Here is a 27,395-nt window from a genome sequence, read left to right as displayed (position 1 = left end):
AACTCAGGCTTTGTTGTAAGTGCTATTTAAATGCCATCAGTTATTTAAAATCGTTCTCAGCTATTTCTTTTCCCCCAAAGTCTGCCAGTGCAGGCCATTCCAGGAATGCAAGTACACAAAACCTGCAGACAATGCAACATTACAGGCCACATATCCTTCAGAAACTGGCTGAAGTTTCTGAACCTAGATGTCTCTACAAGCCTTCTAGAACAACTTCTCAATGTGAAGCTGTACCTTCTGACTCAGAAAAGTCCATTTCCATTTGTAACAATTTGTCTGAACTTTTGATGGCAATGCAAGATGAGCTGGACCAAATGAGTATGTAAGTATTTATCAAAAGAAGTAGCAAGATATTTAGGTATTTTTTTTTCTTCTCAGTCTTTCAAACAATGCCAGTTATAAATTCTTAAAAGTCTTACTTAGCCATTTGGATTTATTTTGATCTGCAGATTTGTTGTCATTGATTTTTCATTATATTTGTTGTATTTAAATTGCATTTTAATTATCTATGTGTAATTACTACTGTTTCCAATTTAAAGTGTTTCTGTATTCCCAAGATCTGAACTGATAGACAAATATTTCTGTCATTCTAACAAATGGGGTCTGGTGACCTTAAATTATAACTCACAAATGCTTTTATAAGAAAGATTCTCCTTTTGTTTCTTATAATCTTTTTAGTTAAATGAATGATTTCATTAGACAAATAGGAAAGCAATTTCTTGTTTTAGATTCTGGCTGGTCTGCATTACAAGTCTGAAGCATCCATAGTAAACAAGATTCTGTATGGGATATATATTTTAAGCTTCAAGTTTAAATATATATTCAACAAAAATTCCAGAAAATATGTGATTTGGGTGGCCAGCTAGTTGGACTAAGACCTCTGTAGAAGATATAACTAGTTCTTTTGGCAATGTTTCTTTGAGTAGGCTATCACCAAATCTCGGGATTTCTCAGGCAAATACTTCTATAGCTGGAATTCTTCCACAGATTCTACATTAAGAATTCCAAACTTGGAATGAAAAAGAGTCCCTTAATGCCTCTAGCTAAGGACATCAGAATATTTTACTACAGTTAACTGTGAACATCAAGAATTCAGACCTTTTTTTTAAGATTCTTTAAGATCCTAAGTCTAAGATATTTCTAAATATATCTAATCTCAAATCATAAGAGCCTGTTTATAATTACCATAGATTTAATTTTATAACCCTACAGAAAGAGACTGTCTTTGAAGGTTAGTATTTAGCTCTGATTAAAATTTATGATTGAACAGAATATTGTCTAATTGTGACAAAGACATATACTATAAACTGTAATAGTGCTTGATATTTGCTTTTCTTTCATAGGGAGTACCAAGACCTGCTGAATCAAATGAAAGACACTGAAAGCCAATCAGTCTGTGAAAACATAGAATGTGAACTAGAACATTTAGTCAAGAAAATGGAAATTAAAGGAGAACAAATTTCCAAACTAATGAAGCATCAAGACAGTGTAAGAAGGCTTTAGTAAAAGATTTTAATGAAAAGATAATGTATCTGGATTCAGTGTTATATCTGTGTATGACCTTCCAAATTTGAGGCCTGTATGTATGGCTTAGAGAAAAGATGATAGATAGGAATCCCTTAGGCTTATTATAGAGTCATCTGTCCATTGAAATAACATGGCCTCCTACGTAACTCTCCAAGATAATACAAAGAAAAGGAAACAAGGAAGTTTAGTTATGGGAAATTCCCTGGTGGTCCAGTGGTTAGGGCTCGGCCCTTTCATTGCTGGGGCCCAGGTTCAATCCCTGGTTGAGGAACTAAGATCCTGCAAGCCTCATGGTGTGGCCAAAAAAAAAAAAAAAGAAAAGTAAGTTTAGTTATGTATTCAAAAATAACTTTGGGAAAATTAAGAGGTAGGCTAGATTTGCTTTACAGCTCTCCCAGTTATCCTTTTAGCATTCTTTCCCCTTATCCCTCTCTTCCCTAATGCCTTAATGAAGCCCCTTATGTCAACAGGTGTCTAATGCATATATAAACCTGGCTTCTGAAGCAGTACCCCAACTCTAAAACTGCTATTTCTAGTTTTCCAGAACAAGCTATGCTGTGTTCTATTCCCTGGGGACCTGTGCTCAGCTAGCTCTAGAGGGGTGATGAGGGGGACTCTATCCTTGTGTGTAAATTCTTAACAGCTAAGAATGGCATAACAGTTTTAATATTTTAATGAAAAAATCATGGAATATTATATTTTATCCCAAGACAATGACTCCATTCTTACTACGATTATGCTACTGGAACAGAAAGCAGAGGGAATCTTTCCAGGAACCCTCAGGTCATATCATGTAGCTATCTGCCTATGGAATAATCAGCATTCATATAAGTTGGTGATATATTAACCTCACAATTAAGCCTTCCCCACTTTTATAGGAAAGTAATAAAGAATGCAGAATTTTACTGCCTTTACTCTTCTATGGCCAATAAAGAAAGAAAGAAGGAAATGAAATTTTGAAGCAAACATTTTCACTTTACTGGCTTTTAAGTCTATAGTAAGTAAATTTTTTGTATGATTGTGTTAGGGTGAAGATTATATAACTTGTATACTTTCTTAGAATCACACAGGAGAAACTTGAAAGGAATAGAAAAATAGTCATATTTTTTTAATTTAGGAAGTGTGTACATAAATAATATTTTGAAAAATATTATTTATATTCCATAATAACTATAGCGGTATAAATTTTCAAGCATTTTTAGACAAATAGAACACCAGATACTTAGCCAATGTCTAGACCAGCTCTACAAAGTAGGCTGTGCTTAAGTGAAATAGATTAAGTAATGGAGGGAATTCCCTGGCGGTCCAGTGGTTAGGATTCTGCGCTTCCACTGCAGGGGGCACAGGTTGGATCCATGATTAGGGAGCTAAGCCGTGTGGCCTGGCCAAAATAAATAATTTAATTTAATAAATAAATAATAAAAATTTTTAAAAAGATTGAGTAATGGACTGGACTTGGAAGAAATGGGTTTTGACTAGTCTATAAGTTTTGTTTTGTTTAATTCTGTCTACCCAATCATTACTAGATACTCCTCAATGAGATAAAGTTATTCCTTTGCCTTTTTCTTTTAAACTGGCATTCAGTAGTACTTTAAATTCATGAATACTTTAAATTAAAAAATAATAATAAATATATATATATATAAGCTCTATAAACTTGATGCTCACTCCTAGCACCAAATCTTCGCTTTGTTGTTAATGTCACCTGAAAGGTCCTTCTCTCACCTCCCTGTTCTCCAGATTTTTCCCATTTCATATCTTACATAAACATTCCTTCCTCTCAGCTTCTCCAGCCCACATTGATCTTGTCCTACTTTAACCTTTTCACATATACACTTTTTGTCCTACTCAAAGTTATTGTGGCTTGAATTATTCTCTAGTTGTCACATATATGCTTTTATTTCACTAATAAGAGCAGTAAACTCCTTGAAAGCAAAGATTGTTTTATTCATTATATTTCTGTCTAACTAGCACAGTGTTAGGCATGTAATAGGTATTCAATAAATAAAAAAGACTTACCGAACTTTTTAATTTCACGTAATCTTTAAACCATCAATCCAATCCATCTACTGTAAGGTATATTTTAATATTTATATTTTATATTTTTGACTAAAATGTTAGAATTTTTTCTCTCCAGGTCCGCAAACTGCAGCAAAAAGTTCAGAATTCGAAGATGAGTGAAGCTTCAGCTATTCAGAAAGAAGATAGCAACTGTAAAGGATCAAAGAACATAAAAAATAGCCCCAGAAAATGTTTGCTAACTAACTCTCCTCAAAAGAACAGCAACTTTCGTCCAATACGAGTCCATAATCTTCAAATGAAATTGAGAAGAGATGATATCATGTGGGAACAGTAACACAATAGCAAAACTGTTGCCTTAAATGAACTTTGTCAGTGAGATCTTGAACTATCTAAAGTGGTTTTAATTTAATATACCTTTATGAAATTTTGAATTATGTTTCTAGCCTCTATAAAGTGTCAAATTGTAGTATTTTAAAATTAATGCCTAATGACCTCCTAAGAGCCCCAAATAATAAATGATTGCTTTCTTGTTTTTCTTATTGACAAGTACCTAATCTCACCATGTGTTAGAAACATTGTTCACTTTGCAGATACCTTAAGCTAAGTTTAAAAAATTATACTAGACTGATGATATTTAAAATTGAGTTAAATTTGAGATACAAGTGCCATAACATTTTTTCATTTAGTAGGCTTGGAACCTTAAGAACCAATATAAAATTAACAGAGTATGGAAAGGTCTTTTTACTTTCCTGGTGCTTCCTCCCTATCTTGTTTTAGAGCTGGGAAATGTTTTTCTTTTTTGAGAAGAGGCCTTTAGCCCAAGTTTTTATGTGACAATTACAAATAGGAACCCATAGTTACTTAATTTTTAGATGACAGTAACTCAGCTGTGGAAGCCTTTCTCTGCTATTCCCATTCTGTTTTACAAATCTAGCTTTGGTTTTTTTGATCTTACTCCTTTATAACTATATTTTTGATATTTTGATTAGTGGTGCCATAAGAGATTTCTTTGTACATATATGCTTTATAATAAATTTACATTTGTTGACCTATCTTTCCAGAAGCCTATGGAAACTAGTACAACTCTTCTGAACTTATTTGGTTTCTCATCAGAATCCTTTGGGGCAACTAGAGAACTGGAGTCATCAACTGAAGTAGAACTAGAAGACTGACAGAAAAGGCATAACAGAAGTGAGGAACTCAGAAGATAGGGTAGCAGTTTAAGAGATGGTGATTCCAAAGGGACAGATTGGGAGGTACATCTTTATCTACAGCTGGGGGGATGTTCAAGCTATAGGTGTGAAAGAATAAAAAGATCAACATCTTGGGGAGCTAGGAAAAGCAATTTTTTAAAAGACAGTCTTTATATCCTCCTAGGAAATCCCAAAAAGTGTGTGTAGGAGAAAGAGGGTAATTGTGGACCCTCTGTTGGGGGAGGAGGAAAACTGTGATTCAGTCTCGTCGAGAGAAGAGGTGCTGTTAGAAGACCTTTCCATACCTGAAGTGGGGAGATGACTGAAAATTGGCACATTTATACTTGGAATTGTCCTTGAAAGCAACTAATGGCTGAGATAAAAGTTTCTCTCCCTCTGGTTCAAATAGTACATTTTTCATTCACCCACTTTCACTCCCTCTCCCTTTACAGCACCTTCAGCCCCAGAGATGTTCCACAGACTGCTTCGTCTAAACTCAGTTTCATCACCTTACCTATTTTTCAACTTTGCCTTTTCTCCTCAAGAATGTGAGTGCTCGGTGCTTTGTGTCCACCTAGAGGGGTGGGATAGGGAGGGTGGGAGGGAGACGCAAGAGGGAGGAGATATGGGGATATATGTATACATATAGCTGATTCACTTTGTTATACAGCAGAAACTAACACACCATTGTAAAGCAATTATACTCCAATATAAATGTTAAAAAAAAAAAAAAAACCTAAAACTCCAACAGAAGGTGAAACTAATTAACCAGAAATGAATCAAATAGAGAACTTGAGAATGAGAAAGCAGTGGTAAAGTTGTTCTAGTTAGCGTAAGTTTTGTTTTAATAATAATAATCACCATCATCTAAAATAAAATTTTTGTAAACTGTGGTTGTAGAACAGAGGTTAAAATTGACATTTCTTCAGGTTATTTGCATCATTATCTCAGAGTTTCATCTTGTTTCACGGTCTTCCTTTTTTTCCTTATTTTCCTAACCATTGTCCTTTCCTTTGAAATCCATGTGCCGAGATAATCTATCCAAGATCATATTTGCTTAGTTCCTTCAAAGACCCTTTCCTCTCTCTGGTATTAGTCATTCAATTTCCTGATTTTACCCTTAATTTTGATTCATGAACTTCACCTTTTCAGCAATCTTGGCTACATACTAACTGAATCGTGGCTGTCTTCTATGATACTGTTTTCTACTGAAATCTTGATTCTTTACATAGGGAGACGTACATTTTCTAAGTGTTAACTTCTGATTTCCTTCATCTGTTTAAAGAATAACGTTAGAACATTTGAATAAACTACTCTGAATGCTTGCTTAATATATTCGTCATTTTATATATAAAAACATAAATGATAATTACTAAGACAGCCTTATACAATTAATTTGAAATTACTTACACATTTTTTAAAAATATAACGTTGGATTAAGGTTTTGCATGTGTTCAAGTTTGGAAAGACTTGAACTTAACTCCATTAGATGATGTCTCCTTTTGTGACTCCAATTCCACTATTCTATATATATTCTGTAGGAATTTCCTCTCTTTTTTCTAGAGGTCTGTTCATCCAAGTCTCCTCTTCACTGCTTTAAAAAAAAAAAACAACTGATAAAAAATGGCAGATATGCACACTTGCTGCTGTTGACACTTTGCTCTGTATCTCATTCTAATTTCCTGCCACCAACTCCCAAACTGATCTATATCTTGGCAATTCCCTGTGACAATCTGTTCACAGTACCATCTACTGTTTTAAAGATAAAGTCATTATTGTTACATCCTGAATAACAGCAACAAATGACCTTTACACACTTACTAAAACAATGACTTTATGATTACTGATACATTTTTCAATCAGGACTACAGCAAACAACCCTGATGCACATTATAAAAATAGTAAAATTAATTCAAAGGTTTGAAGATTTTTCCATTTCCCCTTCTTCCCTTCCTATTCCAGAGATACTTCAGCTTTACTGCTAGACTGCCTGCTTTGTTAATGTCATCAAATAAGGCAAAGAGCAGACACATGCACATTGTTGTTTAATATACCACCTGAATCAGGAATACAGTAGTCCGAAATATTTTGAAACATATTTCAGGGCTTTTTCCAGCCAATCACCTCACCCAAACAATAATCCTTTCCTCCCATTTCTGAGTGCCTGGGAGCAGTTGCCTTTTCAGATTTGGAGGGGACTTGGGTAGCATAAGATAAATTAGATTCTTAGTTTGGTATATTTGGCTTCTTCTTCCCTCTTGTCAGTATTCCACTTAAGCTGTTTCGTATTGTGCACCTTTCTTCCCTTCTCACCAAAGGGCTGACCTCAGGAGACAGAAAAGAGCAGGCTTTGTTGTAGCTAATTAGAGAGGGTAGATACCTGGGACACTGGCTGGCTACCAGCATCACAGTAACTCTTGAAGATCTTTGCATTTAACAGACATTTGCCAAACATTTTATTATGTGCAGGGCTCTGTACTAAGTTCACTGTATTTTTGTTGTTGTAGGTTATTTTTGTTTGTTTTTTGTTTGTTTTTTCCTTCTTGAGAATATGTCTAACAGCTTGAGGTCTTTACATTAGTAAGTCATATAACTTTAATGAATCATAATCATAAATCCTAGAAAACTATGTACTAGGCCAGTTTAAGCCTGATATTTGATATTTAATATGGGAGCTAATTTCTTTGTTTCGTTTCTTACAAGATTACGCGTATATATATATAATATATAAATATATATTTATATATTATATATATATTTACAGTACACACACACACACACACACACACACACACACACTCTCTATATCTGCTTACAGTGCTCATTCTCAATGTGTTGACCTTCAGTCTTAATTTACAAAGCAAACTTATCTCAAATCATCAATAATAAAATGTGCTGGTGTTCAGTAATAATGTGTAAATTTCAGTTTTTTCTTTTTCTATATAACAAGAAAATAAAATTCAATTATGCTTTAAAAAAAAAAAAAAAAAAAAGAATGTGAGTGCTGTGGCTTATACTTAGCAAAAAACTCACCAGGACTATTAATGCAGCCCTATCTTTCTGTGCCTTTGTTTTCTATGCACCTTAGGACAATGGCCGAATAGATTTATCAGTAGTGAAGTCATTACTTGTGGAAATGTATTACTAAAACAAATTACCATAAGAAATTAAATTCATTTAAGGAACACTTGAATATTTCAATTAAGAATTGAGATATTTCTTGCAAAATCAGTGTAGTATAGTAGGAAAAACATAGATATCAGAATTAGGAGACTTGGGTTCATGTTGTGATTCTGCCACTTAGTAGTTTGGATGATCAAATAACTTTTTGGAGCCTCCATTTCTTACTTGTAAAAGTGGGATTATATTACTACCTACCTCATAGGGTTGTTGTGAGATTAAATGAAATAACATGTCAAAGCACCTAGCAGAAGTGTTGGCACTGAATAAAAACTCAATAAATGTTAGATCTGAGTAGCCAAAAAAAAGAAAAAAGTGTCGTAGAACCTAAGTTTGAATGGGTTAAAGCCTGAAAGCAAGAGCCAAAAGGTACTCTTCAAAAAAGTGAGAATATTCTAATTTACTTTTTTTTTTTTTTTCTTTTTCTATGTGCCTGGGAGGAAATTGCTTTGGCTTGTTTCCTGGCTCAGGTTTCTAGTGGGGGGTGGGTAAAGAATATAGTCCTACTATGGTGCAGAAATACATAATCACACACAGCAACTTGGTTTGGAGTTTGTGTTGTTGGGGTGACATTTATTAGGAAAGACAATAAAGAATGGTCTCTCATTGCTCGATCACAATTACTGAACTCAAAATGTGTCTCTGCTCACAGACTGCTGCTTGCCTTTGACTCCTCAGGGGGTGGAGCAAATGATTTCCTTCCTGGATGGGGCAGTCTATGGTCAGTGTACAAGAGTTGCTGTAGCAACCCCGCAGCTGTGCTCTGCCTAGCAGAAACTCGGTAGGATATCATAGATTTTGTTCACTTAAGTAATAAACAGGTTTGTTTGTCTTTTATTTAATCAGAAATTGAAAAAAATGAAATTGGAACTTTTTAGCCAAGACAGGTCTCAACTTCGACGAAACTGTGAAACTAGAAAGTTTTGAGTGTCTGAAGCAGGAGGTATTGTGACTATTCTAATCCTGGAAATAGGAGCTGGAATCTTGAATTAACTATACTTGTGTGGGTCATTGGCAACATGGCCATTTTTATCAGGTTGTAGCTAAAGGTAGGAGGGTTGGAGGGAAATGCTCAGTTTTTAGCAGTATAAGATTGAAGAAGGAGATACTTAATACAGTGGGCTAACTGGCTAGGATGGTGTGCTTGAAAATTATTTCTGAGTTTTTTGTATAGCCTTCTTACTTCAAAAATAAAATTTTAACTATAAAATAGCATTCTTAACCCATGATAAAACATCAAAAGTTAAATTAAAATTTGACTTGTGAGACATCAAACTCGGGGGAAAAGGTGGGTTGGTCACGCGCAATGGAAAGAGTGCTCACTGTGGCCAAAAATGCACCAGCTGCCATTGTTGGTGTAGAGTAAATAGTGAAACTCCTAATGGGGTTTCCTGGAACTCTATTCAGCTGTAACTAAAGCTGTACCTACGGAGAACATTTAATTGTATGTGAAGTTTAGATAAGTATAAGCCGACTCCCAGATGTACAACAAGACAAGCCTATCTAAGGCATAAGAGCATCTGTGAGATTTAAAAAATTCTTTATGGGTGCCATGGCACCTTTTAATTAAAGTAAAATGAGGATAAATAAAAATAATTGACTGTCACTGATGTGAAAATAAATTCACTTCTTGGTAATTAAATAGACCTTGCCAATGCCTCAGCCTTTTTCTTCATAACCTATATACTTATTTTCATGTAACTTTCCTCCTTTTAATTCTTTTTATTTTTTATTTATGTATTTTGTTACGTAAAGAGAATTAGACATAACAAAATTGTAAAGTTAAAGTTTTAAAATATTGTCTAGGCCAGAGTTTGTTTTGAGTATAGCTGTAAATGGTTTACTTAAAGAATCAGGTGGACTTTTTTCCTGGTGGGTTTTTTGGGAGTGTTCTCCTTATGGGTACAGTGTCATGCATTCTCATTTGGTGCAAGAGCCTACTAGATGCCATAGGCAATCATTAGAATTATAATAGTACACCCCCACTGAAGAAATGTATTTTTATTATATATGCATGGTCCATTGTATCCTATGTGTTTAACAGTTTTGACAGAAAATATTAGAGAAGCAAATTGATCTCTTGTTACTTTGTGCTCTGAGGTGAGTTTTTTTGACAATATAAGACTTGTAAATGACCAGTTCAACAGTCTGTAATGTTGGGAGACTGGATCCAGGTTGGAGGTGGAATGTTGGGCATTATGAATTTTCTGTCAAAGGAAGATAAAAAGTTCTGTGAATGGTATAATCAGCTTTCTAGAATAATCTTTTAAAATAAAGATGAAGTTATTCACCATACTTTCTGCACAGATTTTGCTTGTCTAACTTCCCCTCATTCTTCAGGTCTCAACTAACTGCTGCCTCTAAGAAGCCCTCTTTAAGCCTCCTCTTCACACCCCTACCTGCTCCGAATTCTGGCTTAGCTGCCTTTTCTGGGTATTTTTCCTATCTTTGCACTTTGCACATTTTCTTGTTATCATTTGTTTGTTTGTCTTCCCATAGACTGAAAGCTCCCTGAGGGCAAGATTCTTTCTTGCTCACCGCTGTAACCCAGCACCTAGCATAATACCTGCCCCGTGTTAAGTAGCCTCTCAATAAATATTTAATACTTACATTTCATGAAAATACATTAACCTTATTATGTGGTCTCATCCGGAGTGAGCATATTGGGTCAGGTACTGCTGTTTCAGGCACCGGTTCAGCTATTCTGCTGTTTCATCTTTTAAGGGTATGTGACCATATTTTACATAACCACTAGTTAAGAATACTTCAGTATTTTATTATTTGTTTCTTTACGGGCACAGACAACAGGCACTCAGAATGATGCTTTCTTTGATATTATGATGCTAAGAGGAAGAGGTTTGAGAACCAAGGTAGTTCTTTACTTGTATATTGGTGTGTTTGACTTGTTCATTCAGCAAGTATTTATTGATCTCTAATAATCAAGGATTTGTTGATCTCAAGATACTGTGCTAGTTGCTACGGGAGTTTCAAAGACATTATACATGGATTCTGTCTTCAAGTTGCTTATAGTCTGATAGGGGAGATAAGACTTATACATAAACATACAAGGAAAAGAACAATAGGTGACACAGAGGTATAATGACCAGCACAGAATAGATGCTCTAAAAATATTTGTCTACCAAACCTTTGTTTTCAACCATTGATAGATAAAGTCGGCCTGTTTGTATTTCTTCATTCGCTATCTTTATATATATGGCAGAATTGGTCTCGGATTCTTAATTTTCTATAGGCTTGTTGATTGAAGATACCAGTTCACCTAGTAATCTCAAACAAGTACTGCCACATAACAAGCATCAAATTCAAAGACATGAGTAGAAAGAATGGGTATGAAACACGGAAGTAAATGGGAAGGGAGTGGAGAGTGAGGGGGGCAAAAGTCAAGCAATAATGATTTAGACTGCAACAGAAAAATAATATAGAGACAAGTTATATTCCAGAGGCCAGTTATTGACTTGCACAGAATTATGCAAATGATTGCCAGTCACTTTCCTTATGAATTTAAGCCATTCAGTTTCCTCATACTTCATCTTCCTTATCACTTAGGCCAAGTCAATATTTTTCAAACTGTAGATCATATCCTATTAATGGATTGTGAAATCAGTTTAGTGGGTCACTACCAACATTTTGAAAATAATATAGAATAGCATTGAAACTATCAGAGTGCATCACACATAGAGAAGGTAGTGGTGTTTTATGAAACTTTGTGAGTACCGAATTATAATTTAAAATGTAGTCCTAAATGTTATTTGGAAAAGAAAAAGCCAGCTCTTAATAAATGTTCAAAGGGAATGAATTTGAAAGATGTTGTAGAGGAAAATGAGATAGCCAGTTTAAAATAGGAATACTCCTGAGGACTTCCCTGGTGGTCTAGTGGGTAAGACTCTGTGCTCCCAGTGCAGGGGGCCCAGTTCAATCCCTGGTCGGGGAACTAGATCCCACACGCATACCGCAACTAAGAGCCCACATGCCGCAACTAAACATGCCACAAGGAAGATCCCGCATGTGGCAACTAAGACCCAGTGCAGCCTAAATAAACAAACAAACAAATATATAAATATAAAATAAAATAAATAAAATAAAACAGGAATACTCCCAAATCCCCTGCTATGGCTTGTGGCAGACTACTGTTTACCCCAGAAATACCATTTCAAATTTGTTTTGTATGTTCTACAGATAGAAGTCCCATTTTAAATGTAACGGTATTTACATTTGCTTTTCTATAGAATACTCTTTTCAAAACACTAGCCAACCTACATTAGAGGAGTGTTGTTTTTCTAATGTGGATACAAATAAATATATTCAACATGAATTCCTTCACAAATGGCCCTGTTATTCCTCACCCATTGTTTCTATCTAGACAGTGCCTCTGTGTGGAATCTAACCAAGCTTGGGTCTCATGGATAGGAAAGAAATTTTTTCTGTATCGTGCTTGAGACAATTTTAAAATGCATAAAGAAATGAGATTTGTGGGAGAAAAACTGTGTGCATGTCTTGAATCTGAAATGAGCAAAAGTTTATCCCTTGACAAACCCTATTTGTCTGAGCATCAGCAGTCAACAACACTTAAAAAAACTTTAAAACCTGATGTACCACCAACATGACACTCTTTAAAAACATGTCATTTTACTGAGCTGATAAAATATCTTTAAATGAGTGAATGGGAGTATATAAATATCAGCTCTGGGCTATGGTCAGAACATAGGAAGAAGTGCCATAAAGAAGTGAACATTAGAATGATGTTCACTATAATAGGATTCTAGTCACTTGTGAAAGTTTATTCACCACTACAAATTATTAAAGGTGCTAAAATCATTAAATAGATTTTAGTCTTTATGAAAAGAGGATTGTAAAGTGAGCCAGACCTTCTAGTTGTAGTTAAAATAATATACTTTTGACCTAATTTTGTTTAATCTGATTAAGTAAATTTTAGGATAAGTTCTGAAAAACCTTGGAAGATATTCTTTGGTTAGTTTTCCTTAAAGTTAAGTGTACATTGACTTGTAGGGTATTTCTCAGAAAAATCTATTACTGAACTAGTACAGAATGTGAATCATTTCTTGCCTGAAATATAAGATTGCTGTTTACAGGGCAGTTGTCCAGAATCTTCTTGCTGAATTGGAAAGTATTTCACTTTTCATCACTGTAGGTTCTTTTAACTTCACAAATGTGTTATTCAAAACATAAACCCTATTGGTACACAGGAAACCCATTTAAAATTAAATTTTAAAACACTCTTGAGAATACCATGGAACGTTTTTGGTTTTATTTTATAATTTCTAGCAAAAGAAAAAGTACCTTTAATACTTTAAAAATATATTTTCAGAGATAGCTAAACCCCAAATATGTAATACATGTGAAAGAACAGCACTATTAATATCTTAAATATTGAATGTTGGAGCACAAGATTAAAAAATTACCTTCATTTTCCCCAAAATAAGCTAAGCCACAAATTTAAAGCTGGGAAATTCAGTACCAGAATTAAAAGAAATTATTTCTAGGTTAAGAAGTTCTATGTTTTACTTTAATCTCAAAAGGAACTGGTCTTTTAAAAACTTATTCTATGATTTTATGTATATAACTCTTTGGTTTGATAAACTTGGAAGAATTTATGTCAGTATTACATACTATGCTTCTGTCTTGTGGTGTGATTTAAATATTGGGCACCTAAGCTAGATTTTCAGAGAGGGTCCTTTTCGCTTTTGTTCTTTTACAGTATAGCTCTCAAGTAGAGTGAGGGCTGTGCCTTTGGTATTTAGGTAGAATGTTTTCCTGTGATTTCTAATTCTCAGAGCCACTTCTGAGCATTTCTACGGATATTCCGCAGAAAGTGGAGTTTGATTCTCTTAATCAATCTACTAAAGTACTATTGATACAAACTACCACTGGCTGAAATAAAACATAAACCACTCAGAGACTAAAGCATTCAGAAAAGAAAAGGAGTTTATATGCAAACAAGATTTGTAAGGGAGTCCAAGCTATAGAAGGATAGCTTTCACAAATTAAAGATATGACAAGTATTTAAAAGAAAAAAATAACTTACAAAAATACCAAGGTCACCAAGTTTACAGTTACTCCCTTCAAGGTGGAAAACAGCAGTTTTCTCACATAATTGTCATATCCAAAAAAGTCATCACATATCTTCAGACATCAGCATTGCCAAAATCAGGGATACTGTTGTTTTTATCAGAGAATAACTTACAGGAAAGACTCAAGGTTTCATTTACTGGGGAAATAAGAACCAGGCCGATTGACTGTTTTTGATGATATTACTTTATCTCAGGGTTGCAAAGTGTGTTTTCAGGGGTCCCCAAGGTCACCGTTGGGTTCAGTGATTCACTAAAGAATACATAGAACTCAGAAAAGCTATTATACTCACGGTCATGGCTTATTACAGCAAAAAGACACAAATTTAAATCAGCAACTCAGAAATGGATATAAGGCAAAGTCCAGGAAACACCAGGCATGAGCTACTACTTGTCCTCTTCCAGTGAAGTCATTCAGACAGCACTTAATTCTAGCGATGATGTGTGATATGCTTGGAGTATTGCCAGCCAAGGAAGCTCCTCTGAGCTTTGGTGTCCAGGTTTTTTAATTGTGGGCTGGTCACATAGCATGGCTGACTGCACATGTGACTGACCTTCAGTCTCCATCCCCTCTAGAAGTTAAGCTGATACTAAATGGCTGAAAGCCCCCACCATAAATCACATTGTTAGCATAGATTATCTGGCAGGGCATAAGACTCCCAGGTAAACTAAAAACGTTTTTATCAGGCAGAATATTCCAAGGGCTTAGAGGTTATCTCCCAGGAATTGAGCAAGTGTGAAATCTTTCTTCGGAATGTGAAAGGTTTACACAGCCTAGACAGACTATGTTAATCCTTTACTACACAGTGTTGTTTTATTTCGTTTTCTGATTTTGGAATATGATGTGCATTGCTTACTCTGGTTAAGGTGTCAATTTTGCCTTCAAATTTCCTCCTAAGGCATGGCTTTGGTGACATAACTTTGTTTAGTGTTTTTCTGATTCAATATCATTACTTTGATGTTTTGTTTTTATTATGTAAATTGATGAAAGGTCACACTTACATATACAAAAACCTTCTTGTAATTTGGTTAATAAAACTAGAGTCACATGATACTAAAATTTAGGAGTTAACTTTGTCTGAAGGCTTTGTAAAGTTCATATGGTTGTCATTACTTTTATATGTGAAATATTGCTCTTATCAGCTCATATACCAAGACCAGGAACCAAGAACCATCCAGTTCACCTCAAGCAAGTTGCTTGGACCTTGTTTAATTATGAGATTTGAGACATGGCCATGGTTACAAAAGCAATTTTTAAGTAACTGCCTTGCAGAAAGGAGAATATTTTTATGGAACCTATGTAAAATAGCGTCATGGCCATGAAAAGTAAGGAACTAAGTAAAGGTATTTTGTGTAATTTTAACCAATTTTACTATTTTGGAGTAGTTTTTTATGTCATTTTCTCCAGAATCATAATTTTTATGTTTCTCTAATAATGTATTACTTATAAGCTATATTGAGAATTTTCATAGAATTTTTTTTTCTGAATTCCAAAGGCTCTGTTGGAACATGATGCCATTTAAAGAGTGTTTTTCATTCCAGTTTATACAAGTGTGGCCAATAGAGAGTTTGAAATAAGAAAGGAATTTTTCTTATATGTCCATTAGATATAGAACATTAATCATAATTAACTAATTTACTCCTGGGTGAATAATTCTTGTTTTTCTGATTTTGGGTGAAGCAATCTATTTCACAAAGTCATCTGCTTCTGGATTTAAAGAATCCTAGAAATCCTGACTCTATCTTTGGTAGTCTGACAGGTATTTGTTTGTCATGCTGACATCAGCTTATACTGAAAAGTCTGCTTCCATGAGTCTACTCCCTGTAGAGTCAACAGTTATGAGTATGATAAAAGTCTTTACTGAGGCTTTCACTATTTTCATGTTTCTGCCAGAAGACTCAATTTCTGTTCTGTGTAGCTCATAATAGGGACTTAAGACTAGGCAAATGTAAGGAAAAAGCAGAAACTATCTATGGATGACAAGACTCAGTGGCTCATGTTAATTTGTAATAGCCAACAATGACAGAATAGTGAAGAGTGAAATCCTTTTTTTCTGAAATAACACATAATCACTTTATGAGGATTTAGTTAATAATTACCTTGAGAGAGAAACTATATTATGGACAGAGTAGGCATTAAGTAGTCTCCGTGTTCTTTTAATTTATCCCATAAAACATCTTGGGATTGTCAACTGGAAACAAAATATTTCTTTTAAAAAATTAATTTTTAAAAATAGGTTTTGTGCCAATTTTTGTAGATGGACATGACTATATTTCTGTCCAACCTGAAAGTTACAGAATTACTAAAGTATCTTTATTTTATATTAATGCATTTTACTTAAAGGCAATTAAGTTAAACTCCTCTTACTGATTTGCAAGTTCTTTTCATATTGAGGACTTGATAAGCAGGATGACTTTTACAGTAGTTTTGAGCTAAGAAATAATCTGGAGTATATTGAACATATCATTTTTAACACTCCTTTTATAGGATAAATGAGCAAACCTTTGTGGCTGTCTGGCAGCTGTTTAGGAAACCCCAAAGACAACTTTGGTATAAAAGACATAGTAAAAAGTTGTTTATTCTGAATTTGGGGGCTGAATTTGGGAAATGCAATATCAAAAAATGTTATCAGAGGAGAAAAGATATGAGTAAGTATTAAAGAATAACAGTTACAGGCAATATTTAAAATAAACTAAGCATCAAGTAATGATACTTATTAGGGAACTTTTTCAAAGGTGAGGAACTTTCGTTTAAACGAACGGTTCAAAGGTATGGCAAAAGCACAAAATGTTAGGCTCTGAAGAGTATTTTGGTAATACAAGAAACCTCTGCTATTTGGGCACTAAATACTTTTTAACTGCTTTTTGTTCCAAGTAGACATATACTCAAAGATTAATTTGTCAATTTAGCAGAAAAGAAAATCCAAATTCTAGTTCTACTCTTTTGGATGCCCTCCATATTTTATAGAGCAGGATTCACAAGTCTTTCCTTCATCTTATAAATAAATTCATTTACATCTAGCTAACATTCTGGCACAACCAGACAATTTTACTTTAAGACAAAGTCAATTTCCTTTTCCCATGATATTAAAATAAAATTTCATCATTTTGCATATACACCTCTTTACAGACACATAAATATTCCTTTACATTTCTTAAAAAGGAATATACCAACATATCTCAGTTTCTCATATATATCTTTTCAACCTATTAATTAATGGTCACTTACAGTGTATAAAAGCAAAGCCAGGGGTATGTTAAAACTATGTTTGTTGATCCAGTATTTATTTCATTCTCCACAAATGACTTGCTTAGATATTGTAATTTGTATCCAAGGATTATTAATTAAATTATTAACTCAATTTAATATTAGTTTAGGAATTAGAGGGAATTCCTTGGCAGTCCAGTGGTTAGGACTCAGCCATTTCACTGCCAAGTGTTCGGGTTTGAACCCTGGTTGGGGAACTAAGATCCCACAAGCCGAGAGGTGCAGCCAAAAAAAAAAAAAAAAGTTTAGAAATTAGAAAAATTTCTATAAAGTTTAATTAATTAGGTTTTTTTGGGTTTGTGGAAACAAACCCAAGCCTTTCATGAGTTATACTAGTATGCTAACATTTTAATTCACATTGTGATAAGATCAGGAAAGAGACATATAGTTGTTTTAAGACAGCATTATTAAGCTAGTTGAATTTGTTCAAGGATTCACCTTGATTAGAAATACAAACTTTTGAACTTCGTATTTTCTATTTCTATTTTTTATACTTAATTTTTAAGAGTTCTTCAAATTAAGTTTAAAAGTACTAAAGTTTATTAATATTTCTCTCTCCTCTGTCAATTTACATTGCATTACTTGTTTTGTCAACCTGTAAACAAGGCAATTAATTTAACTCATAGCTAAAAGTTTTTTTTTTCCTTCTGCATATAGGCTTCATTAAGAGAAATATTTTTTTAAGAATCAACAGACTTAAAGCAATGAAAGTTGGATGTTTTCTTCCCTTTCTAAAAATTCTTGAGTTCTCTATTTTAAATTTATAAAAGTGTTTCGTAGTCTCTGTAAGCCAATCAAAAAAGGAATGCAATTAAATTTAAGAGACTTATAATCTAATTTTTCTTTAGAGCAGGGTTTCTCAACCTTGGCACTATTGACATTTTAAGGAGATAATTTATTGTTTGGGAGGGCTCTCCTGTGCGTTGCAGGATAGTTAGCATCCCTGACCTCTATCCACTAGGCGTCAATAGCAACCCCATACACAAACACAATTGTGACACCCAATAATGTATCCAGATATGGCCAAATGTCCCCAGAGCAGAAAAGGATCAAAATTACTCCCAGCTGAGGACCACCGCTCCAGAAATAGGCAAAGGTGCTCAGAAAATATATGCCCTCACTTAACAGATAAACATATTAATCTTATGGGAAAGCTATGAAAAGAGCTCTGGAGAGTTTATAGCTGGACTTCTCTCTGTTTGTGTGTATGCTATTTTTGTAGTACTGTTCAATCAGATCGTGGGTTGAGCTGGGGCCACACCTTTAGGTTTATTAACACCCTGTTTTTGGACACCAAGCTGTTCCTCACATCTTTACTTGACTCACTTGTGTATTTATGCTTTCTTATTTTCTTTTGAGAGGAGAGAGGGTAAAAGGTATGCACCCAGAGCTTTTTAGATTTCTTGAAGTGGTCATGAATTTCTAGGCAAGCCAGTAGCAATCATTCTTATTCAATCACAAATTCAGGCTCGTTTGTAGAATGGTTATACAAACCAAACAAAACCTTTAAAGTCTCTCTCTACCCTTTGCTCTAAAACCATGTGAAAACAATTTCTAATTTTATCCGTTGTGTATATTCTCTTTGATGGTAAATCTGGTATTGGAATTAGATATCCCTATATAGTGAGTTCAAATGACAACTTTTCTGACCTATTAATCTCAAATAGCATCCTGAGGAAGAGAGAAATTTAGCTTCAGAGAGAAAGTTATAATTGTAAACAGACTGTTGTTAAAAGCTGTGCCTTCCTTTTGCAAAGAGGAAAAGAGTCTTTTTAAAAAATATACAAAAAGAACCAAAAATCTTAGTTTTATAACATTAGCCACAGATGGATCAAATGTAATCAAAGTACAAAAAATTTATTGGCTGATGGTAGCAGCTCCAGATCTCCAGTGGCTGCTCTCCATTCCTGTGGGCACAAAAATATTTTTTTCTTAATTAATTTGAACTCAGAGTGTCACACACATGAAAAACAGCACAGAGGATATCATCAATGGTTAGGCAACAATAAAATAAATCAGTAATGTAGGGAATGATAAGAACAACTTCCCAACTTACTACTGAAACTAGTTATCAGATTGACTAAATCAATGTCTCAAGACCCAGAAGCAAAGGGAAGATGTATCTCAGATGACAAAAGATAACAAAATCCTCAAGACAAATATAAAATACAATCAGATATTCTGTCATAAAAACCTCATAAAGATCAGACAGTAAGAACATTAAAATCTATATTATCAACATTGCTGCCACCAAATGAGAAATTAGTGGTTGTGTACAAATTAGAACCAGCATGAAAACGAGACTTAACCAGGAAACAACCAAACAAACATAAAGAGTCAGAAAAAGAAATAGAATCGACTAGATTAAAATCCTGTTGCCGAAAAGAACAAAGCTGAAGGCATAACCCTTCCAGACTTCAGGCAATACTACAAAGCTACAACGTGGTATTGGCACAAAAACAGACACATAGATCAATGGAACAGAATAGAGAGCCCAGAAATAAACCCACACACTTACGGTCAATTAATCTTCAACAAAGGAGGCAAGAATATACAATGGAGAAAGAGTCTCTTCAAATGGTGTTGGGAAAGCGGATAGCCGTATATAAGTCAATGAAGTTAGAATAATCCCACACACCATACACAAAAATAAACTCAGAATGGCTTAAAGACTTAGGTATAAGACATGACATTATAAAATTCCTGGAAGAGAATATAGGCAAAACATTCTCTGACATAAATTGTACCAATGTTTTCCTTTTTTTTTTCCTAAATTTTTCAAAAATTTTATTTATTTTATTTATTTTTGGCTGTGTTGGGTCTTTGTTGTTGCGTGCGGGCTTTCTCTAGTTGCAGCGAGCCCGGGCTACTCTTCGTTGAGGTGCACAGGCTTCTCACTGCAGTGCCTTCTCTTGTTGTGGAGCACAGGCTCTAGGCACGCAGGCTTCAGTAGTTATGGCACGCGGGTTCAGTAATTGTGGCTTGCGGGCTCTAGAGCACAGATTCAGTAGTTGTGGCGCATGGGCTTTGTTGCTCCGCAGCATGTGGGATTTTCCTGGACCAGGGCTCGAACCCATGTCCCCTGCATTGGCAGGTGGATTCTTAACCACTGTGCCACCAGGGAAGCCCTCTTTTTATTTATTTTTTTTTATTTTTTTTATTTTTGCTATGTTGGGTTTTAGTTGCGGCACACGGGACTTTTTGCGGCGCGCGGGCTTCTCTCTAGTTGTGGCATGCGGGTTTTCTCTCTCTAGTTGTGGTGCGTGGGCTCCAGCACACGTGGGCTCTCTAGTTGAGGCGCGTGAGCTCAGTAGTTGTGGCGTGCGGGATGTGGGATCTTAGTTCCCTGACTAAGGATTGAACGCACATCCCTGCATTATAAGGCAGATTCTTTACCACTGGACCACCACAGGAGTCCCTGGACCAATGTTTCCTTAGATCAGTCTCCTAAGCAAAAGAATAAAAGCAAAAATAAGCAAATGGGACATAATCAAACTGGTAAGCGTTTACACTTCAAAGGAAACCATAAATAAAACGAAAAGACCACCTGTGGACTGGGAGAAAATATTTGCAAATGAAGCGACTGACATGGGCTCAATTTCCAAAATAAACAAATGGTTCATACACTCAATATCAAAAAAAAAGCAACCCAATCAAAAAAGGGGCAGAAGACCTAAAGAGACATTTCTGCAAAGAAATACAGATGGCCAACAGGCACACAAAAAGATGCTCACTTCACTAATTACTAGATAAATCCAAATCAAAACTGCAATGAAGTATCACCTCACACCAGTCAGAGTGGCCATCATCAAAAAGTCTATAAATAATGAATGCTGAATAGGGTATGGAAAATAGGGAACCCTCCTACACTGCTGGTGGGAATGTAAATTGGGGCAGCCACTATGGAGAACTGTATGGAGGATTCTTAAAAAACTAAAAATAGAGTTACCGTATGTTCCAGCAATCCTACTCCTGGGCATATATCCAGAAAAGATGAAAACTCTAATTCAGAAAGATACATGCACCCCAATGTTCATAGCAGCACTATTTATAATAGCCAAGACAAGGAAGCAACCTAAACGTCCATTGACAGAGGAATGCATAAAGAAGTTGTGGTATATATATACAATATCACTCAGCCATAAAAAAGAATGAAATAATGCCATTTTCAGCAACATGGATGAACCTAGAGATTATCATACTAAGTGGAGTAAGACAGAGAAGGACAAATATGATATCACTTATATGGGGAATCTAAAATATGACACAAATTAGCCTATTTACTAAACAGAAAGAAACAGACATAGAAAGCAAACTTACAGTTACTAAAGGGGAAGGGGGGAGGATAAATTAGGAGTATAAGATTAACAGATACACACTACCATATATAAAATAGATAAACAACAAAGATTTACTGTATAGCAAAGGGAACTAATATATTCAGTATCTTGCAATAACCTATAATGGAAAAGAATTGAAAAAATATATATGTATATGTATAACTGAATCACTGTGCTGCACACCTGAAAGTAACACAATATAGTAAATCAACTATACTTCAATTAAAAACAACAACAACAGAAACTATTGCCTAAGACTAGAAAAAGATACACCTCAAAGAGCTCCTGAGTTGCTCCTCATGGACAATGCAGTTTACTTGGCACTGGCTGGTGAATACACCTCTGGTAGATAAATACATAAAATCTTGGTGGAATCTCTAGAATTGTCAAAAGAATAGTCAGGCACAAAGCATTTAGAAAAGTTTACTTCCAAGAAAAGTTTGCAAGAAACTCCAAGTTTTAAAAAGAATTGGTTCATCAAATAAAAAAATACAAAAAATGGGGGGAAAACCCCACAAAATTACCAACATTACCAAGTTTGTAGTTATGCAGTCCATGGTAGAAAAGACAGAAATTTTCTCACACAGTTGTCGTAGCCACAAAAGTTATCACAGATCTTCAACTATCAACATTGCAAAAACTTGGTGATAAAGTTGCTTTTATTAGGCAGTCAGTACTTATAAACAAAACCTAAGGATTCTTTTGTTTTGGGAAAGTGAACTAGGCACAGTGACCCTGTTTTTGGTTGCTTATTTTATTTCTTTCAGGGTACAAGTTGTTTTATTTTCTTATTATGATGTACACACTTACTGATAATGGCAGCAAAGCATTGTATCAGTTTTGCTTCCACACATGCTTCCTTTGGTCCTTGGTAGTTACAAATCCTTCCATGAACAAATTCTGAGGTAGTTTACTATTACTTAAGGTAAAAGACATAACAGTACAGAGGGGAAAGTCAAAGTTTGAGGGAAGGTGCTTTGGATATGAGGGATATTTTGTCTTTTTTCTTGAAAGAAATTGTCATATCTTTGTGGACAAAATAATGGAAACTTAGAATGTGTAGGGTTAATATACAAATGACTAAGACAAATCATAAGAATTTGATTTTGCCTGACAAAAAATCCTGGAGAAGGAGTATAACAAAATTAAATTTGCCAGGGTATTCCAGTGAGAAGGTAAATTGTATGCAAAAGCTGACCTTGTCATACCTCAAAGAAAAATGCATGCAGAATTATATACTTCAAGAATTTATATAATACTAAGAGGATTGAGGTCCATTTAATCCATATCCGTTAGATGACCTCTTCCAAACAGCCAGGCACCTTGGTTTTTCCCAGAGATCTATTAGAGCAGTTTTTCTCAAAATGCAGATTATGATCCATTAGTGGATCCTAACATTGATTACTAGTGGGTTGTGACTAAAAGTTTGTTTTTAATGAAATAGAGTAGAAAATATGAGAATACATTTATGTAGTACTCTCAAGTAAGTATTGAGACTTCTACTTCAGGTAAGATTTAGTAGAAAAGCCACACTCCCACTAAAATGATAAATTACAAAGTCATATGTTTAAAGTCATTGGAAAGTTATAGACACAATGAAGACTAGAAGAATTAAAATTCCAGAAAGGGAAGAACCCTCCTAGGTCACTTGACAATCCCTGGCTATTTTATTCCTTAGAACATTTACCAATTCTGGTCACAGTGACTCTGTTTTTGGCATGAGGACTCTACTGGGACAAAGAAAAGCCAGGGGAGTTTTTGAAGGCCATGGATGCAGGCATGAGAGATTTGAATTTAAATTCTGAAAAATACCACTGGACATTTGCTGAATGCTAGAGTATAAAAGAAACTGGAGAACTGGCCAAGAAAGGCAGAATAAGATCTGCAGTCTCATGGTGAAGAGATAAATTCCTGCTAGAGAAAGGGACTGCATCAAACAGTCCCTCAAGTTTTTGCCAGATATTGAACTTGATGGGATGGGAGGCTAAGCTCAAAACTTTTGAAGGACGGAATTTCAGGGATGAGAAGAAAGGGAAAAGCCCAGCTGTCAGTCAAAAGTCTCAGAAGGCCATACCCAAGAAGGAAGCTGGATTGCAAAGTCATAGTGAAATCTGTCCACAGTGCTTAGGAGACAAACTCCCACCAGAGACAGGAAGTCAGCAAGAAATGCTTGGTGAGTTTTCCTCTCAAGACATTTGCCAGATTTTAAAGCTGCATGAGGGAAGAGGCTAATGAGCTAAATTAAAACCTCCAAAGGGCAGACTGAATCTCCCATAGTGTTTCAGGGCTGAAAGGAAAGAGACCTTCCAAGCTATTGATCAAAAGTCCAGGTGAGCCACACCTGAGGAAAAATGACAAACAAGAGGTAGACTGAGTCTAACTAAAACCAGAATCCAGCCCCAATCTAGTTCAGTTCCTAATGGGATTAAGGTGATCAACCCTTCAAATTATGCATCTAACAGAGGAAAGGGAGAACCTTTATGAGGGAAAATAACATCATTACAAGTCCCATTTGTTCATTTTATACCCCAAATATGGCATATAATAAATTATAAGGCTTGAAAAGTGGCAGGAAAATGTGAGTGAGAAGAGAAAAAGCAGATAATAAAAGCAAACCCATAGATGATCCAGATATTGGAACTAGCAGGCTGGGACTTTAAAATAATTGTTTATATATATATGTGTGTGTGTGTGTGTGTGTGTGTGTGTGTGTGTGTGCAGGGGAGCAAAGGAAAAGATGGACAAAATGGATAAAATGATGGATAATTTTGACAGAACTGGAATCTATAAAAATAATTAAATATACATTATAGATTTAAAAAATACAACAGCTAAAATTGAGAATTCATTGTGCAGTTTTAGCAATAGCTTAGACTGAGCAAAAAGAGTTAGTGAACTTGAGGTCAGATAAGTTGATAGTACCCAAAACTGAAGCACAGAGACAAAAAGAATGGAAAGAATAAAACTTAGTATAAGAGACACGTGGAATACAGTGAAGCAATCAAATATATATTTAATTAGAGTCATAGAAGGATGAGAATTAGAGAATGGGGCAGAAGCAATATATGCAGAGATAATAGTCAAGAAATTTCAAAAATTGATGATAGACATCATTCCAAACATTAAGCTCAGTGAACCTCAATACACAACAAGGATATATACAAAGGAAACCATAATTAAGTATATCATAGTTGAACTGCTGACAAAGATAAAATCTTAAAAGCAGCAAGAGAAAACAAGGCACTTTACTTTTTCAAAAAGCAACAGTAGGGGCAGATGACTATTTTACTGAAATTACGGAAGCCAAGAGATATTTAAAGTGCTAAAAGAAAAAAAAAAGCTCTCAATTTTATGTACAATTAAAATACCTTTAGAGATCATAGTAGAAATAAAGATTTATTCAGACAAATGAAAGCTGAGAGAATCCATCAGGAGCAGACCCACACTATGAAAAATATGAAAGGAAGTTCTTCAGGCTAAAGGAAAATGAGCTCAAATGGAAGCACAGATCTTCAGGAAAGAAGAGCAGCAGGAAAGATAAATATATGGGTAAAAAAATTTTAATTGACTTTCAAAGTAGCAAAAATAAAAATATTGTGGAGTTTATATGTAGAAGTAAAATAAACAGTTGCATGAATTGTAGGAAGGAGTTATGTGGACTTAAATCATTGTAAGATTTTTATTTGGATAGTAAAAGACTGTAAAAAAAAAAAATTGCTAGCTTTAGAGTGGAAGACACCATGAAAACAAAAATTACTAGCTTAAGGTAGGCTGTAATAAGTCAAGAATATATATTGGAATCCAGAGGAGTAACTATCAAAGTGTGGCCTTTTGACTTAGCAGCATAAGCATCATCTGGGAATTTGTTAGAAGTGAAAATTTCCAGGTCTCCCCCAGACCTACTAAATCAGAAACTTTGGAGGTGAGACCCAGAAATCTATGTTTGAAGAAGTCCTTTAGGTGATTCTGATACACGCTAAAATTTGAGAACTATAGGTAACTACCAAAAGAAAACGGGTATAATTAAAAACCTAATAGAAGAGACAAAACAGAATAATAAAAATACTTGATTAATCCAGAGTAATGAAGGAAGGGAAGAATAAAGGAACAAAAAATAGGCAGGACGAATAGAAAAATAAATAAAATGAATAAAATACATAGTAAAATACATAGTAAGATTGTGCACTTAAACCCATCTGTAACAGTAATCACATTAAATGTAAATGAACTCAATGCTCCAATTAAAAGACAAAGATTTTCAGACTGGACTGAAGAGACAAAAAGACACAGATAGTTTTAAAGGATTAAAAAGATATACCATGTAAATACTAACCCCCAAAACAAAAACAAAACAAAACAAAAAAAACTTCTGTGACTATATTACTAATTTGTAAGTTTGACTTGAAGAAATATTACTAGAGATGAAGAGGGACATGTCATAATGATAAGTTTCAATTCAATGAAAAAAAATTTACAATCCTATTTGTATACAGCCATAATATAGCTTCAAATATATAAAACTAAAATGTCAGAACTAAATGAAGAAATAGACAAATCCATAATTATTATCAAAGATTTTAATATACCTGTCTCAATTTCTCATAAAAATCAGACCAATAAATCAAATATAAAAGATTAAGAACAAATGTGATCTAATTAACCTAATAGAACACTATTCCCAACAATAGCAAATATATATTCTTTTCAAGAGTATTTGGAACATTTACCAAAATAGATCATATGTTGGGCCATAAAGCAAGTTTAAAATATTTTTAAAAATTGAAGTCATGCAGGGTACGTTCTCAGAACACAGTGCAGTCACACTAGAAATTAATAACAGAAATATAGAACCACTTCTAAACAACTTATAGGTCAAAGAAGAAATCACAATGGAAACTAGAAAGCATTTAAATGATAAATAATGAAAACACAACATCCAAAATGGTAATGCAACTAGAATAATGCTTAGAAGGAAGTTTATAGCTTTAAATGCATATCTTAGAAGACAGGTAAAAAATTAATGATCTAAACTTCCATCTCAAGTGCTAGAAAAAGAGCAAATTAAATTTAAGATAGTAAAATAAATGGTATAATAAATGACTTAATAAATAATAAATATGTAAATTATAAATAAATAATTCAAAGGTATAGCTCAATTTGTATAATAAATTATATAAATAAATATCAGTAATAGATGAATAATAAATGAGCAGAAATCAATGAAATAGAAGGCAGACATAGAGTAGACACAATAAAACTAAATATGGGTCATTTGAAAAGTTTAATAAAATTATTAAATCCCTAATAAGACTGATCAAGATAAAATAGCAAGTACAGAAATTATCAGTATCAGGAATGTAAAAGGAGACAGCAGTATACATCCCATAGACATTAAAAAGATAAAAGGCTGAGCAAACGTATGGACACGAAGGGGGAAAAGTGGCAGGGGGGTGGTGGTGGTGGGATGAATTGGGAGATTGGGATTGACATGTATACACTAATATGTATAAAATAGATAACTAATAACCTGCTGTATAAAAAATAAATAAAATTAAATTTTAAAATAAAAGATAAAGGGCTTCAAAAACTCCCTGACACCATACACAAAAATAAACTCAAAATGGATTAAAGACCTAAATGTAACACCAGACACTATAAAACTCTTAGAGGAAAACACAGGCAGAATACTCTATGACATAAATCACAGCAAGATCCTTTTTGACCCACCTCCTAGAGAAATGGAAATAAAAACAAAAATAAA

The 27,395-nt window shown here is 34.4% G+C and overlaps 2 protein-coding genes across 10 annotated transcripts in view; both read left to right on the top strand.

Moving 5' to 3' along the window:
• CEP57L1 (centrosomal protein 57 like 1) overlaps positions 1-27,395 on the top strand; it is an 81,831-nt gene that overhangs the window by 50,209 nt on the left and 4,227 nt on the right. For 3 of the 9 annotated variants that reach the window (XR_014248207.1, XR_014248208.1, XR_014248210.1), the window contains 6 exons: positions 81-322; positions 1,344-1,488; positions 3,665-3,917; positions 4,663-4,805; positions 5,195-5,290; positions 8,575-8,685. Coding sequence is in view for 2 of the 9 variants with exons in the window: in XM_082404820.1 (XP_082260946.1) it covers positions 81-322; positions 1,344-1,488; positions 3,665-3,883 (606 nt within the window). In the remaining 7 variants the exon portion in view is untranslated. Of the gene's footprint in view, positions 1-80; positions 323-1,343; positions 1,489-2,405; positions 2,525-3,664; positions 4,089-4,662; positions 4,806-5,194; positions 5,291-8,574; positions 8,686-27,395 lie in introns of those variants that run through there. The other 6 variants (XR_014248209.1, XR_014248205.1, XR_014248206.1 and 3 more) reach the window with 6 other exon arrangements.
• Positions 8,575-27,395, top strand: part of LOC309634769 (uncharacterized protein) — a 176,377-nt gene continuing 157,556 nt past the window's right edge. The window contains 1 exon segment of the mRNA XM_082405182.1: positions 8,575-8,703. The gene's annotated coding sequence lies outside the window, so the exon portion shown is untranslated.

This window comes from Balaenoptera borealis (assembly GCF_965194805.1).
Source record: "Balaenoptera borealis genome assembly, chromosome: 9".
Classification (NCBI taxonomy): Eukaryota; Metazoa; Chordata; class Mammalia; order Artiodactyla; family Balaenopteridae; genus Balaenoptera; species Balaenoptera borealis.
This window is presented reverse-complemented; position numbering and strand designations above follow the sequence as displayed.